The 17,368-nt window shown below is 38.9% G+C and overlaps 1 protein-coding gene across 2 annotated transcripts in view; it reads left to right on the top strand.

The window, feature by feature from the left end:
* The first annotated feature begins 146 nt into the window (after positions 1–146).
* Positions 147–17,368, top strand: part of PDSS2 (decaprenyl diphosphate synthase subunit 2) — a 111,897-nt gene continuing 94,675 nt past the window's right edge. For both annotated transcript variants that reach the window (XM_064412845.1, XM_064412846.1), the window contains exon 1: positions 147–555. In XM_064412845.1, the coding sequence (XP_064268915.1) occupies positions 335–555 (221 nt within the window). In that variant the 5' untranslated portion in view covers positions 147–334. The remainder of the gene's footprint in view (positions 556–17,368) is intronic.

Raw genomic sequence — 17,368 nt, 5'->3', positions numbered from 1 at the left:
CACGGCTCCGGCAGGGATAAGGACAGAGCGGGAAGGGAAGCGAGGGCGCTTTGCCCGGCACGTCTGAGGGCGGAGGCCAGCGGGCACCGCAGCGCCCGCCTCGCCGCCCTCGCTTTACGGCGCGCCGCGGTTTGCGACGCCCAAGATGGCCGCCCCCAGGGCACAATGAGCCCGCTCCGGCCGCCGCCGCCGGGGGGAACGCGGGGCACGGGCACGGCCGGCCGGGACACAGCCGCGGCGCTCCTCCGGCAGCCGGGCTCGTCCGCGACCGCTCGGCGCGTGGAGCCCCGCCGCAGCTCGTAGTGGGAGAGCGGAGCGTCCCCGGGGAGGCGGCATGTGGGGCGCCCTGGTGCGGCGCGGGGTCCGCGGCGGGCTGCGGTGCCTGTCCTCGGGCGGCCCGCCCTGGAGCCAGGTGGTGTCGGAGGCCGAGAAGATCGTGGGCTACCCGACGTCCTTCATGAGCCTGCGGTGCCTGCTGAGCGACGAGCTCAGCAACATCGCCATGCAGGTCCGCAAGCTGGTGGGCACCAAGCACCCGCTGCTCGACACCGCCCGGTAAGCGCTGCCGGAACCGCGGGGCACGGCGGGCTGCGGCGGCTGGCAGAGCTCCGGGAGCTCCGGGCTTCGTGCCCTGAGTGTAGGGGTGTCCCCAGGGCAAGGCTGCCCCGCGGGCGGGAGGCTTCGCTCCGCTCCGGGATCCTCGTTTCCTTGGCGTGGCAGGGTTTCCCTGCGGTTGTCCGCTGTCATTCGGAAGTTGCTTCCTTGTGACGCCACGTGCGGCGCTTCCCCCGTGCGGGGAATAAAAAAAAAAAAAGAAAACTCCCTTGGAAAGTGCGGTTACCTCGCTAACAGCTTTGTATTCCCTTATAATTAAGAACTATATTGCAAGGAAAAAAGCAGAGCGACTACTCAGTTCAAAAGCTCGGAATGACCCTGCTCGGAACTGTGTATTTTATTACCAAGCGTCTTGGAATATCCAGCTGGGAGCTGCGAGTTTTTGTGTGTTGTTGAGAGTTTTAGGGTTGCTAAGCTGTGTATCTACTCTTTCATTCTTAAGGCTAACTAATGGAAGTCTTGCATTCTTGCCAATAAACAGAAATTGGGATTGTTGAGCAGGGTTTTCTTTGATTGCAAAACAAAAACTGATTAGCAGTGGGTTTTTTATACAATAAAACTTCACATGCTTACCAAAATGAAGGAAAAAATAAAAGTGCAATTTTCCGAAGACTTTTGGTTGTGGATTTGTGTGTTTTAGTTGTGTTTTTTGTTGGTTTTGAGGTTTTTGGTGGTTCTTGTTTGGTAGATCTGTGTTTGCTATAACTGCAGCTATAGCAACATTAATAGAATCCAAGTTTAGTATGCACAGTATTTTTTAACAGGTGTAAGACAAAAATGAGCATTTGTTTAAAGTGGATGTTCAGCTTTTCTTTTTAGGAATGGAAATTGTAGCTCTTTAGTGGTCCTTGGCAAATCCACAGTGCTGTAATTATATAAAAACAAGATTTGTTTTTCAAGCTCTCTGTCTCTAAATCTGGTTGTCTTGAGGGAACAAAGTGTGTACAGGGGGCAAACAGTTTTTTTAGAGAAACATAACTTTCAGGAAGGAGGATTTAGACATTGGCCTTGAGTAGACTTTTCTGCAGGAAACAAATGAAATTGTTAATAAAAATAGAAAATACCTGACTTTAGGAAATGGTGGTGGAGGGGATTTTGTTGAACTTTTTATAACTGAAGGTTGTGATAAAGGGGAGGGATGAGAAGAAAATGCTTTTCTGTCATTGTAAGGTCAGTTGATGGAATGGAGGGAATAGAAGGCGTGAAGAACAAAGGCTTTGGGCTCTTTTAAGTTTGCACTGAAGTCACAGAAGTGTCCCAGAGACCTGCAGTGCTAAAGTGGGACTTCAGAGTGCCTGTGCAATTTGTGGTAGAGTTGCTGGTTTGTTTGTGAATTAAATTTAAATGCAGTGTTTTGGGCATGGTTGGAAATTTTGTGGTGGAGCTGTGATGTAAGGATTTGTTGGGGTTTTTTATTATTTTAAGTGGGCTGCTTCAGGGTTAATTCTGTAAGCCTGTGGCTTGTGGAACACCAGTAGGGATATAGTCATGCCCAGGCTCAGCAGGATTAAATACATTCATTTTTAAAACTCATCTATGTTTCAGAGTACACTACTAAACTCATGTGTTGCGCTGGAAAGAAAAAGTATTTACTCACATAAAACTGGAACCCTGTGCCCTTACTTTGGATCTTCTTACTTGGTTTCACTGCTATTTCCAAGGACTTTGTTGCAGGTGGATTTCCAATGGCCTTGACCTTTGTGTTGTAAGAAGAGTTAATATCCTGCTGACAAGTTTTAGTACACCCACAGTAACACACAAATTGTACCTTGCTCACCTTGTTTTATGGTGTGATGTTGCAATAAGGTGAAATTTGACCGTATGCTTTCTCAATGATCTTGATAATTTATTTCTGAAATTTAAGTGTTGCATGTTTCAATGTAAATGTGTGTGATTTTAGTTTTGAATCGGAGATCTGTGCCCTGATTTATCACAGCAATTTAGCAAACAGGTCATGATTTTTAAATACTAGGATTTTTTTAAATACTTTTAAATCTGCCTCATTAGTCATTCTTAAAAAGTAATAAAGGTTTCCTGTTGTGTGTTCAGACAAATGTTTTAAAGCAAGGGTATCTAAAATATTTTATTTGGTGATTTTTTAAAAAATACTTAAGTGATTGATATGTTTGGGAACTCTAATCTTTGAGACTCTGAATAAATGCTATATATATCTGAGAAGTACTGCAACATTTAAGGAGACTTTTGTATTTGTGGAAACTACTGAAAAATATGTGCTGTAAAACTGATTAGTTGCATGTGCTGTTTCTCAAGTTTCTCCTCATTTATTTTTGAGGTTATAAGTGGTGACAATCAAATTGATTGCTTGCTGTCAGGTCTAAACAATTTTCTTTAATCACCATTGACTGGAGGAATTTTGTCCTCAGTGGTTTTGTGCCTACCCTCTCTTCCTGCCTAAAGGCTTTGCCAGCTTTTGAAGTCTTCCTGAGACCATTAAGGGTTTCTTAAAGCAGAGGGTTCTCTAGCCATGCTTGTCTGCATGGAATAAGTTCTGAGCTGAGACAGCATAGGACGTAATTGCCACCACACAGAAAGCCTTTAGTGCAACCAGAGTGTTGATGAGTGTTTTTAACATTTTGCCAAGCTTTGGCTCGCTAGGCTGTTGCAATGCAATGCCTGTGCTGAGAGCCTTGGAGAAGGCAGCTGAAAGGTATCTGCATGTGAGACAGGACATGTGGAGGAGCAGCTGTTGGGCCAGTATACATTTCCCTGATGATCCCATCCATTTCTTCCTCTTGTTTGGATGCAGCACTGGCAGCTCCTGGGTGTAAGTGCCTGCTGTGAATCAGGACTGCAGCAGGTGTTCTTCTGGGATGATGTGTGACCCTGATACCTCCCACCAAGCTTGTGCCTGGCCAGCAGCTTTAAATCTGAGATCTATTGCTGACCCTCCTCTTGGAAGGGCGGAGACAGGTAACTGAGCCCTACAGTGATGGATTTGGGAGTTCTGTAATCCAGACGGTAAAGTTGAGCCTATTTTTTAATAATTTTTGGTTTATTTCTAAGATTTTGGTTTCTTAAAAGTCAGCCACGTGAACAACCCCTGTACTAGCTTTGCCAGACTTGTTAGAAGGAGGGCAAAATGTGAGGAAAAGGTTACATTTCGTTTTAGAAAGGCTAATGTCTAGTGGTTAATGCATCATTGGAAGCTGGGGTATCTGGATTAGATTCACAGCTGTGCTTTTGGCTCTCTGACTAGAGCAAGTCACTTAATTTTTCATACTTACATTTACTTATCTGTGAAATGAATAATGTAGCATCTGTTTACTGGAGAGGTTGCACTTCATTCATTGCAGCCTGTATCGATCACTGTGTTCTTTCAGTGGAAAATGGTGTATAAGCAATATTAACAAAGAATGCTGTAAAGACATGCTATCATTAAAAAAAATATTTGCCTCTAATGGATACTCTGGAAACAAAATTGCCATGTGACTACTACTGCATCTTTCTGTTTGTAGTCCTGTGAGTCACTGTATGGTTTTTCAGAGCTTTAAGATTTGCTATAATGAAGTGTCTCCAGCAGCTACTCAAAAGTAGCGGTTCTTGGTTTTTTCCTCTTCAGGCTTTGCTGGACTAAAGCAAAGCTTTTTCAGTGCATGATTGTATGACCTCCTTTTCACTTGAGAAGCAAACAAATCTCCTGTCTTTTCTCTTTCCTGTCTCCTTTCTGGGCTAGCATACATCCTTCTTAGTATAGGAAAGAGTCTGTAATTGGCACAGTGATCTATTTTTCTCAAATACATAGTGTGAATAACATTTTCTTGATTACTTAATCTCCCTTGAGAAGGGTATAGCTTGCTGCAGATTGTAAACAGTAAACGTTATGGCCAATGCATCACTTTTATAATATCGCTAAATGAAATGGAACACTTCATACACGTAAAATTATTATGGGATACCATTTAGCTCCAGCCATTCTCTCATTAGCCTGCGGGAGGAATGATTATATTTTAGTTCTGTCAGAATTGTTTGTTGGTGATAAATGCTTAAGTAGACATGGTTACAGTTTTCCTGGATTATTACAGAAATAAAAAGACTGGCTAGACCAGGTTTTGTTCTGTTGCAGCCTGCTTGGTGTAGATCTCTGGACATTTTAAGGCCCAAGAACGTGATCCAGAGCACTTTCAAGATGACATGCTTTTTGTTGAGGATGTCTGATAACACTGGCTTCTTGATAGTTCTGTTTCTTTATCAGCTTGAGATAGCTGTTCAGTAACACATCTTGTAACTCCAGGTGTGGCATGCATCTGCCTTCCTACGCAGGTGACCAATTTCAGCGTAGACATAGGCATTTGTTCCAGCCTGCTGTTGATGGGATTGTTATTGCCAATTCACATTTTGCCTTAACAGAATGGTGACCTTAAAATTGTCCTTCTTTTATGATTGAAGATGCTGTGAGCGACTATAAGTTGCTTTTTAGCAACTTGTTTCTAATGTTAATTAATTTTTATTTTCTGAGCCAGAAAAATGATAGCATCTATTTACTTGACGGTGGCTAATGAGGTACCTTTCTCTGAAAACAGCAGGCAGCTGGACACTCAAAGTGATAAGCAGAAGGTCTGGCCAAAGTTGAGCTTCTACTACAATCTTTTAAGTTTTACTGAGTTGCTTAATCTATTACGGGCATAGAGCCATAAAGTCCTTCTCCTGCACTTGCTAGATTGGAAGTTAAAACACACTGGCTTTCACCGAATTTTATTCTATTTTCAGTCTGCTGTAACACTTTGTAAAAGATATTTTTGCAGTAGAGAGATGTGATTTTTGGTCAGAATGCCTGTGAAGTTAGCTATGATGTGGCAGCAGCGTCGTTTCCTGTGTTCACTGCAGAAATGTGTCTGACTTCCTGGAAGCACTGACCACCGCAGCTGGCATTCAGGACACTTCTGCAGAAAGAATTAGTGGTGATGTTAGAAATGCAGTAATATTTTTCCTGCTTGATATGTTTGATACTATTTGCAAAATATACTGGTTATAGTAAGTCTGGCTTTGTCCTGGAAGACTATTTCCCAAAGCATTGTGTACAGCTGATGGAATAGAGGTTTTTTCAGGAGAGCTCCAGTTGATTGAAGCACCAGAGTTAACTTCTTGGTTTGACTCACCCCATCAAGAAATGTTTGTCTTTCAAGGAATGCTGGCCCCTCTTAGCTAAGTTAGGTTTTATGATAATCATAACAGTCAGTTGTGATAGACTTCAAAAACCTTCCTCATGTTACATAACTTTGAAATGCTGGTACTCCCTAAGGTTTTCTGCTACCATACTCCCCATCAAGTAAACCTTTCTTAGACACCCAAACCAGTTTATTGTGTATTTTGGCTGAATGAACTCACAAAGAGCTAATGTGGTAAAGTTAACTTTGGAAGGTAAAAAGACATGAAAGAAATTAAACCCCTGCACGTTCATATATGGACTGAAATTTTCCTTCTGATTACTTCCATATTATTCCTTGTCCCTGAGGCCTTCACTTTGGTTCTGAGTCAGCCACCACTTAATACTGTCTTGTACATTTAAGAGGAAGAGAGAATCCGTTTTTGCAGGTCGTACTCTTCCTTTATGCTGTAATCAGGTAGAATATATGTGCTGTTTGTTCTCTCTCCCAAATGTTGTGTTTCATTTCTCATCCTGCATTACTTTCACTAGTGTATGATTTTTAATAGTTTTCTCCACCAACAATAAATATTACACTCATCTACTTAGATGCTCATATCCATCAGATATTGCTGTTCTTTCGAAGAGCTGTCAGTAGATGAGAGTTGCATCAATATTTGTACATTCAGGCTTCAGGTTCACAGTTCATGTTTAAGGGATCTTAACTTTCCTTTTCTTTCCTTTTCTTTCCTTTTCTTTCCTTTTCTTTCCTTTTCTTTCCTTTTCTTTCCTTTTCTTTCCTTTTCTTTCCTTTTCTTTCCTTTTCTTTCCTTTTCTTTTCTTTTCTTTTCTTTTCTTTTCTTTTCTTTTCTTTTCTTTTCTTTTCTTTTCTTTTCTTTTCTTTTCTTTTCTTTTCTTTTCTTTTCTTTTCTTTTCTTTTCTTTTCTTTTCTTTTCTTTTCTTTTCTTTTCTTTTCTTTTCTTTTCTTTTCTCTTTTCTTTTCTTTTCAACATTACACTTTGTTGGGTTTGACAGTGATAATCTCAGTCTGGAAGGTAAAACATACTAGCCAGTCATGTGTGCCTGTCTGTCTATCTATCTACCTTTCTGTCTATCCACACACACACATTGCATTGGAAATCCTAGCTCAAGAAGTCAAGGTAGCCATTGTCAGGATCATGGGTTTTCAGCTGTAGTGGTGCTGAGTTCTTGTCTTCTCATTCATTCACAGTATTTGTGTAGAAAAAATTATGTAAAGGATGTTTAATTGTACGTTTCAGCACTTAGTTTTGATGAATATTTTGCCACCATAAGCAAAGTAGGATTGAGTAGGAAATCTGCAGTATGAAGGTGCAAAAGCGAGGCTGCTAATTAAATTCTTGTGCACTTGAATAATTGTGGGTTTTTTGCAGAGATTCTCATTTAAATATCTATGTTGATTCCAGATTTCTGTGCTTATGAAGAACATATTATTTCACCATGTAGAGTGGTCTTTGTAAACAAAGTGTACTCAAAGTAGGTGGTGATTCTGTTTGGGATTTTCTGATGGAATTATTTACAGTGAAAACTAATATGCTGTTGTGATATTGATAATTTCTGGTATTTTACATAGGGAGTCTGAAGGTTTCAGTAGAACTTTCAGTACAACTTGGTCTGCTTAAATGAAAGACTGTGGGAGTTCTTAAGCTTGTGTTCTCAAGCATGTGACAGAGAAACTGAATGTATAATGCCCAGATCCAAATGCCAGTCAGCCTTGAAAAGAGGTAGTGTGGCACACCTAGAGAACACTTTGCTTCTCTTTGGGCACGCAGTAGCCTACAATGAAGGTAGTTCTTAAAGTTCACATCTGTTCTTTCCTGCTTTCAAATACAATTGATTTATAATGCATGTGAGTATTGAATACCAAGTTTAATGTACTAGTGAAATGACTGTTAGGTCAATGTTTGTTCAATGCAGGAAAAGAGTACTAAATAAGTGGAAATAGTTTCAAAATAATTCCTTCTGTAACACTGAAGAGAGTTGCCAAATATGCCTTTCTATAAAATGAAAATGAGAACCCATGTCAAAGAATAATCAAAATTAATATTTGGGTTACTGGAAGTGGTTTCCACTCAGTGAATCTTCTATTTGGCAATGTTAAGTTAACCTCTTTACCTTACAGGAATAGTGGAAAAAGTCCTTTACCCAGGGCTTTCTCTCTCTCTGAGGTCTGTGTTTTGTAGCTTACAAATAGTGTTCTTCCCTTCTGTGCTGCCTCTTTTGTTGCTGCAGCCTCCTGGTTGACTTCTCTCCTTGCTTTGGAAGTCCTGGCAGTGGAAGGAGTTACCATTAACCATGAGAGTTTTCAGAGCTCCTCCAGAAAACATGGGTGACACTATCCTCTGCAGCACTCTGTAAATCTGTTGAGGAAAATACAAGTTCAGGGAGGACAAATGTGAGCTCGGGAGTTAGATGTTTCCATACTTACACCATTGCTTTGTCCTAGGGGTTGCAGACCACTGTCTTAAATTATTAATATCTTTCCTTTACCCCACATCTGAGTGTCTTAGTTTCCCTCAGGGTAGGCAGACCGTCTGCATTGCTTGCCCTGAAGGAACTCCTGCTAGAGACAAACCTAACAGACTATAAAGGAACACTGTGAATTTAAAAATCGGATCTATTACAAAAAATAAGTTTAAAATTTGTATCAGCTGCTTTGCTGTCCTTGAATTGTCCCTGTCAGTTGTCAGACATTGACAATCACTTTAGCTTGATTTTTTTTTTCTCTGTTGCTGAATGAAAGAATTACATTTAAGGAAAGAAAAACTGATCATGTAGGAAAACTGTTGAGACTCATTATATATGTGAGCTTTTCTCAAACACATGCTGTGAACTACCTGGATTTTACTTATAATGATAGATGAGGCTTAGAAATTTGCCTCAATACTTAATTTAAATGAAAAACTCTAGGACCTTTCCAGCTGCTGGTGGTTCTTCAGGTGTGCCATAGTCATCTTTTCTTGAATCCTCAGCTATTCCTAAAGAAACGTCAGGAGCTCCAGCTTTTGCATTCATCTTTCTCATTTCTTTTCCACATAAATTAGAAGTGATGGTTGTTTCATTTCCTTTCTTATTCCCCCAATTTCTTTCTTCAAAATAGCACTAGTTGGTTCTATTCTATGGCAGCTCTTCCATTTTGGGGAAAAACAAAGAAAGTCCTGAAGGTAATCCTCTGTTTCTTAATAAAATGAAAGTTTATACTTTGTTACATCTAGTTTTTTTCATTCCCCTCCTTTTTGCCAGCTAGAGAAGGAAGTCATACACCATGGCACTGCTGATTCAGGTTTATTTTTCTAGTTAAAAATATGAACAGGCAAACCCTCTATTAAGGCTAGAGGGTTTTTGAAACAATCTCCAATTGTTTCAAAAAGTACTTCCTTTAGAAGTAGATTTCTTCAAGATTAAGTGTAGATTATTTTTGATTATTCGTTGGTTAAATGATCCTATAAGTGTGAACTGATTGACTTGATAGCTGCCACTAAACATGTACAATTAATTAGTTTTATTCAATCTGTACTCTTTAAAGAAAAATATCATTCTCCTTAACGGCTTCCATTATTTCTTTTCTAGATCTTCACACTCATGGTGCAAAGTTAATTGTATGACAGCTCTTTTTCATTAACTGCCTGTTCAGCACTCACCATGAAATAATCATAATCAAAGGGTTGATACATCTAAATGTTGTCATTGCTCCTGGAAATAGATTACCTATTGCACCTTGAAAAAAAAAAGTATAGAAATAAAGATTCTGTGTTTCAGGCATAAAGTAGGACTGGATTTGTAGCAGGCTGTGCTTCTGTAGACCCATCCTGCAAATGCATAGTCCAGATTAGGGCAATTTGAGGGTAAATGGTCTGTGCCAACACTCTTTGTGGCTGGTTGTCATATGAATGATTAGCCACTAGTAGAAGCACCATAATTATTTGATTTGGTAAGACTGCTTTTAATCAGATTTAACAGAAAGTTCAACTTGTTAAGAGCTGAATGGAAATTGTTAGGCCAAAGACACAAGCAAAGCCACAAGTGGAAAAATTTGAAAAATTACTGTTCTAGCATATGTTTGTTAGTGGGTGGGGTTTTTTTGTAAAGACCCATTGTTTTCCTGTTAAATTAGTGTTGAGATTGAAGATTCAATATGACAGAGCCACTGTGTTTTTCTGTTATGGAAATTCATATATTTTCATAAGCTAGAAACTAAAGGTTATTTTGATACATCAGTGCGTCTTATGCTCATGCTTGTTATAAAAGAGTACAGTTTTTACCCCAGTGACCTTCCAGTCTCTGATTCCCAAATGTTTTCTATTTAATGTGGTTTATGAAGATGAAGGTATACTGTGTGCATATTTTAAAAGGATTTTGGTGATTTTAATGCTACATTATGAAGTTCCTATTTGGTTTTCTTTTAGAAGTTGGCTTCTGAATGTGATCTGTCTGGTATGACTGTATTTCAGTAATTCAATATTAATCTACAGGAAAAACAAGTCTTCCCCAAACCTCATAGTTGCCTCATGAAGCTGAAGCATTAATGGGCCAATTCATCATCTGTTCTTCATCCCCAGTTGTTAAAACCAGAAATACCAGAGAGGATTTGTATTCCATGTTTTATTGTCCACTGGAAGAATTTGTCACTTTCTGATTATTTGTAAGTTTAGATAGTATGGGAGTCATTGACAGGCTCTGCAAGAAATCAGGTGTCTCTCAGTAGGAGTAATAAAGTGAAAAGACCATTTTCAGAAATAAGGCTCAGAAAACCTGAGAAAGCTGGAAGCATGGGGACCTTTAGAGTAATTGTGGGGAGAAGCCCTCCTTCCAATTCACATTTATTCAAGGAATGGAAGGTATTAAAGACGTTTCTACTATTAGAATTTACAGTATATTTTATGTGTCTTTTGTCCATGATATAACTTCATAAAACTGAAACAAGTACTCTTGCCAGTTGGAAAGTAGGAAATGAATCCATGTAATGACTATAACATGTCGTAGCAACCAAGTTTAAAATAGTCAGATTCCAAAATAATGTTATAAGAATTACATCAGAGAAAAAAAAAAGTACTGTGTGTTATGTTATAGCAACAGAAACATGGCCTTATTTGTTTGTTTGTTAAACACTTGGAATCACATTTCTGTCTGTGGGTTTTTGTGGGGGAACAGGGCTGGACATGTCCTAACACAGTTTTTGTTTGAGGGGATGTGAGAGGTTATACTTTCTTTTTTTTGTCATCCTCATTCCTGTGACAGTTTGAGAGGGCTGAAGTTAATTTTTTGTGGTTTGAAATTATTTTCAAGTAAAACACCAACTGAAAATTCACCTTTTTGATTGCTTTTCTTCTTCTTAGACTTTAAGGGTTCCCTTGAACCTCTCTGAGTCTTTTACCAGGGCTTGTCAGGGAATTATAAAATTTTAGTAGCTGAAAATCATGAATGAAACTTCAAGAGATTGCGGTTTTTTTCCTAATTAATGCAAACATAGCACTGTTGGTGGATGCCATCCTGCAACAATGTTCCGATGCTTCCCAGAGCAACATCGAGATTTGCAGTGGGAGTATGTGCATCCCTCATCCCTCCACTTCCATGCTGTGTGCATGGTGATCCAAGCCTGGAGGAGCTGCTCCTTGGGGCTGAGCCAGGCTTATTCTCTTAAGGAAGCAGCTCACAATCACAGTGTACATCCATAACTGTGAATGCGGCAGAGCTCTGTGTTGGATTCAAAGTGTGGACGCAGAAATGGGATGGGCTGTTTTGCTCTGCCTGCACAGATGTTCTGTGGTTAGCTCCTTTGAATATGTTTTCATTTGAGGGCTTTGATTTCTAATTTTCACAGGTCTCATCCTCAATCCCCAGTGTTCTTTCCATCTTCCTAATAGTTAATTTAGAAAAAAACTTTTTCAGGTAGCTGCTAAGATGCAAACATGCATTGCAACTGGGGGTTGAGGTATCTTCATGGCAATAATTGTTACCTTCTCTTTCCTTCTTCTGTTACAATTGCTAGATTATTTACTTCCTAGAAATATCAAGTCTGTATTAATATATTGTCCTTGGGTGCTACCAGAGCTTCAGATTACCTTGGTGTGCTTGTAGGTATTAAATATTGAAAGCTGTTTTCATGTTCTCACGTGATGGAGCTCTGGGTAAACAAGTCTTACTGAGCAGTTCGGGAATCATGTACACACTGTCTTGCCTTAGGAAATCTGCCATTTAAGCCTTTGTCCTGGTTTTCATGGCTATTGTAAAAGGAGTGGTGGACAAGGAGCCATAACGGTGAGTGTTACTGAGAGGGAGAACCATTGTCCTGACATTGTGTAGGAAATCTGTTTAAGCCCATGAATAACTGAAATGCTTACCAACTGCTGTCACTAATCCTCATGAAACAATTTTCAGTCTTCTTTTTTTTCCCAAAGGCATTCAAAAGCAAAAGTCTCTGATGTTGTATAGTGTCTTTGCTTTCAAGATTTGTTCCCCATGTGTTCCATCTGGAGACAAACAAATATAAGCCCTTCTTATAAATATAAGCATTAGAGAAACAAGAAAATACATTGAAGAAGTTTGAAGACAAATTAGTACTTTAAATCTACATAAAATTAATGTTGCCATGCTGTGGAATGTAATGTAAATGTGAAACTTGCGCAGATGTTGCTAATATCTGGGAGAGTGTAGTTGTGTGGTTTAAAAAATCCCAACCAACAAAAAGCCCCTCCACTTTGAAGGGTGTTGTTGTGCGAGTTTTATCTGTTTCATAATTTCCAATGTGTATTGTTAAAGAGAGGAGATAATGAGACCTTATACATGCTTAGTCTTAGCCTTATTATGAGTAATTTGGAGATGTTTTTTACACTTCCATATCAAGAATGGAAACCCCTTTCCTCATTTGTGTGCTAAAGAAACATTTCAGAGCTAGTCTAGCTCTAGACAGTGTAAAAGAAAGAGTGAGCTAGATCTCTTTTAGCTTTACATTTCCCTTTTAGGATTTTTATGAATTCACAGAATGCTGAATATTTATTTTTGCTGCTGGGACACAAAAGGCAGAAGCCTGCAGGCTTGTTATGGCGTGGGTAGCCTATTGAGTTTCCATACCTGATGTAATTTTATTTTAAAATTGAATTTTGCATTAGATTACCTCAAAAACGTCATCTTTTGTTGATGTGAAGAATTTTTAATTCTTCCCCTGTGAATGATGAATTATTCTTTCACAAGAGATCTAAATTATTTTAATTAATTACTTTAGGCTTTAAATCTTTAAATTTTAAATTAAGTTACAGGTGAGTTAAGCTGTTCCCTTAGGAGCTTTTACTATGTTAGCAGTGGAGAGGGATAATATTTGCTGCATAATTCTCTAATAGGCTGTTTTATCCTGCTCCATTGAACAAGTCTGCTATTTTGCTCTTGATTTCTGGTTTGTGTCCAGCATTTCAGGGATCAGCTTGGACAGTTAGAAGATATCACCAGAAACATATTTTCCTGTCTGCTGTGGAAGAGAAAGATTAGGACCCATTGAAATACATTGTTTTCTGAAGCTGTTGAGAACCACAGAAATTTAATGTAAAGCCAAACGAGGCACTGATAACTGGATGTATGAAATTTTGTAGAAAATGTGCAAAATACAGAGCCGGGTTTATTGGTGTTAATTTCATATCCTGATCTCGGCGTGTATTCCCTTTGCTTAAACTGTTTCTCATGTATGCATATAACTAGATACAATTACAAGAAGGTAACCTAATCGTTGGCTTGTGGGCTGCGAGGATTGAACCAATGCTTATTTTCCTCTTCTCGTGTATGATTACTTGTTGAAGATGTGATACATTTAGGTCATATTTGGCATGTGTTTAAACTGAGACCCGGACTGATTTATGAAGAAAAGAGAGAGTAACAAACCTAAATTGTGTTTTCCCATGTGTGACTATTGTAGCCAAGCTGCAATTTATTTTGTAGTGTCTTAAGTTACAATAAAAGATACATTCACAAAATAAAGTAGGGTAAAGAGTTCAGCCATTAAACTTTTTTTTTCCCTTTTCTTTTTTTTTTTTTTTTTTTTTTTAAGTTAGCTTTCATCATTGTGCCTATAATTGTGTTAATTACTTGAAAGAATTTTTGGGAGGCTAGTTGAAGAACAAGAGGGAGGAGAAATTGCCTCTAGCAAAGACTTTTTTGTGAGAACATTCTTACAGTATCTTATGGGAGAGATATCACTAAAAGAGTCTCCTTTAAAATCCCCATTTTCATACTTTTTTAATATGCAAGTATTTTCAGTTTTCTAATAATCTTCCAGAATACCAGATTTCAATGCCTGCAGCCAATGGGAGAGGGCAAAATTATCCTGTAATTAAATTTTTATTATATATTTTAATTTTTTGTATCTTTTGAAAGTGGGATGCTAAGTTAGATGAGTTCAGCTGTTGAACTTGGCGTGCTCTCCCAGCATTCAGTGGTTCAAGTGCTGACTGCTCACAGGAGAGGCCCAGGCTGGGTTCTTCATTGTGGCTGTTGGCAAGTCTATGTCCTGGGCAATTTGATGTGCCCAGCACCACGTAGGGGTATGGACTCAGAACATGGCAGGAGCATAATGCCCCAGGTGCCTTGAGATCAGAACCCGTGTTCATGTTCTGCTTCCCAGCCCTTGTGTTGTGGAAATCCGCCTGGGAAGGCAAAAATAGTCAGTGCCCTAGCCTGGAGCCTCTGCTTACCAGGGTGCAAGAGCTGAAATATTAACTGAAAAGCTCATGAAAAACTTAAATGTGGGTAATTGCATGTGATTGCAACTTAACCATGATGTTGTACAACTGATAAACTTCAGTTTTGTTGTGATGTTTTGGTGATTTTATTTTTTTACATTTTTACTATCTGCTATTGTGAATTCCTCTGTTCAAACACTACTAGAAGTTAACTTGGAAAATGCTTAATCTTTTCACTACAAATGATATAAAATTGTTTTGGCTGTTACAAACTCAATATTACTAGGTCCTTAATAGAAATGCAGTTTTTTGAGATGCAAAATACTGGAAACATTATTTATGGAGATGTTCAAAGTCAATGCTAAGTAAATGGGAACTTTTTATTGTCATCCTATGAAAAAAGAAAATAACTGATTTTTTTTTTTTTTCTTCATGCACAAGTGGTCCTAACACATTTTCAGACTGAGGCAGGAGGTAATCTCCAGGTAACAATATTCTATGCTATTTTAAGGAAGCATGCCCACTGATGGTTTTTAAAGCACAAAATAATGATGACATACCATGCAGAGGTCTTGCTTGCCTGAGGCAAATAGTCTGAATGCATTAGATGCAGACTTCTGTTTACTGAGGAAAGTGTTGAAAAGGTGCTTGGTTTTATTTTTGTTTGGTTGGGGTTTTTTTGTTTTGGCTTTTTTTTAGGTGTCTGTTATCTATTTTGCTACTAATTATATTGCTTTCAATTAACAGCTGAAATATATTATAGAGAGTAAGAAAAAAAGCATAAGGTCTCCTGGGAAAGAAGTTTGATGCTCAGTTTTGGCAAAAGTTGATTCAGTTCATTGCTTGATAATGGCAAAAAGAGCACCAGGCAGCTTGGATGAAATGTACCAAGCCAGGGGCAAAGTAGATTTTCAAGCAAAGGAAAAGCCTCCTGACAGATTTTGTAGAGAGTGGGGAATTGGAGTGTTACCACTAAATTATTAGAGAAACAGTTAATGAGGGAGGAAGGAGTCAAGGAGGCTGAGAAACCCACCGATTTCAGAAGGAAAAGGAAGAGGTGTATGTTACAGAAGGCAGATTGAAGAGGAGTCAGGGTGGAGTGTGTGCACACTGCGGGCTCATCACAGTGAGGTTGCTAAAGACACATGAAACAATTCCAGTTTGCATCCAGAGCGTTCCGGTGGTTCCAAGAGGTTTTTTGGCTGTGTAGTGCTTTTGAGAGCTAAGAACCATACATGCTCTTTTCATAACTTTAAATTGAAAACAACAGAAAGATGTAGTTCAGTGGACAAGCAGCTCCCCTTATGGACAGTGGTTCATGAACTTCATTTGTCTTGCAGTGCATGTCTGAATTGTGCATGCACAGTCTGACAGCCTTTCTTCAGCATCAGCATGTACCTGTCAAGTAAAGCTGGAAATACTTAGTGGTTTTCATACTGCTCTTCAGAGAACATATGATACATAAAGGAATGCCATGTAACTTTTTTAATTCAAAAGGAGCATGACTAATATGCTAGAAGACCTATAGGGAAGAAGAACCTTTTTAATTAAAAATACAGAAGTCCTAGTAGTGTCTGAATATGTAAATGACCAAACATTAGCATGCTGAATATACACTTATATGTAAGAATTGGAAGTCTTTCCTAGTTGGTCGGGACTTAAATATTTAATGCATTAGCTTTCTATTTTATAGTGAATTGATTTCAATTTTAGTCTCATGATTTGCTGAGGGATTTAGTACTTCATCTGAAATATTTTATTGGCTCTTGTAACAATTCTTTCACTTAAAACTTTTGCAAAGCTTTTCCTTTGGCAAGAGAAGTTCTCAGTTATAGTGGGCTCTGATTAGTTTTATTCCTTTTTATTTTTTTGCCTTAGTTATTACATTCTTGCTTATCAATCTTCTGGTTCAAAAGAACTCTGTGGAAGAGGAGAAATGGGAGAGAGCAAGAAAAACACAAAGAAATGTGATATTTGTGAACAACAAATGAAAGCTGTACTGAAATGGAGGATTATTATGGAAAATGTTGTTTCTGTCAGGCCATTGTGTCTATCAATGACCCATGTAGACATTAGAGTTCAGAAAAAAAACAATTTTTCTTTTCTCATTTTAGTATCAATCCTAATTGTTCTGTATAGGATTGATACATAAGATGTATTTATTATTGCTGTATTATTGTTTTAATTGCCTCTTTTTGGAAGATAAAATTTAAAGCAGAAAAAAAATCTCCATCTACAACAACATGGTTAACAAGCTCACTTTTGTGAGCTTGTTTTTTAATGATTCAGGAGAAACTTGTAGATAAACAGTTTTATTAACTGAAAATCTTTCTGGATATACTGCATAGAAAGCAAGCCATAGATCTTTTTGTTTTGCTTGGCTGTTAAGAGATACAGTAGGATTGTTTCAGCAAGAGGCTTAAGGCTCATTGTGTTGAGTGCAAGAAGCAGAGCTGGCCAGAGAGGTCTTGCATTGTGGTTTCAAAGCAGCTGAGTTGGTTTGCTGGCCATTGCTGCTGGAGGGGAGAGGGGATGCTCTTTTCTTCCCTGCTCTTGCCTGTCCCTCCTGTGCTTTGGCTACGTATGATGTTCATCTGACCTTTCTGTGAACTACTGTAACTCCCTAAAACAGGAGAAGGCAAAAAACAGGTGTTTTCATCATTTTGGGTGTGTTTGCTGTTTGATCTAATTCACTGATGGAGATGGCTTATTATGCACTCTCAGTGCATGATATTTAGATTCCGTAGCCTTCCTTAGGTTCCTGCCATGTTCTGGAGAAGTGGAGAAGTGACTACTTTCCTTTGTGCTAGCAGTTTGTAAGGACACTCTTGTCTCTGCATCTGAAGTAGCAGCTGAGCTTCTGAACTTTGCAGCACCACCTGAGGTTCCTCCACCTGTCTGCTGGTTTCTCTTTTAGCTGAAATGAAAAAAGCTTAAACAGTTC

This window comes from Passer domesticus, chromosome 3, assembly GCF_036417665.1.
Source record: "Passer domesticus isolate bPasDom1 chromosome 3, bPasDom1.hap1, whole genome shotgun sequence".
In the NCBI taxonomy this organism is placed as follows: Eukaryota; Metazoa; Chordata; class Aves; order Passeriformes; family Passeridae; genus Passer; species Passer domesticus.
Note: the sequence above shows the minus strand (reverse complement) of the source record. Positions and strands in the feature narration are given on the sequence as shown.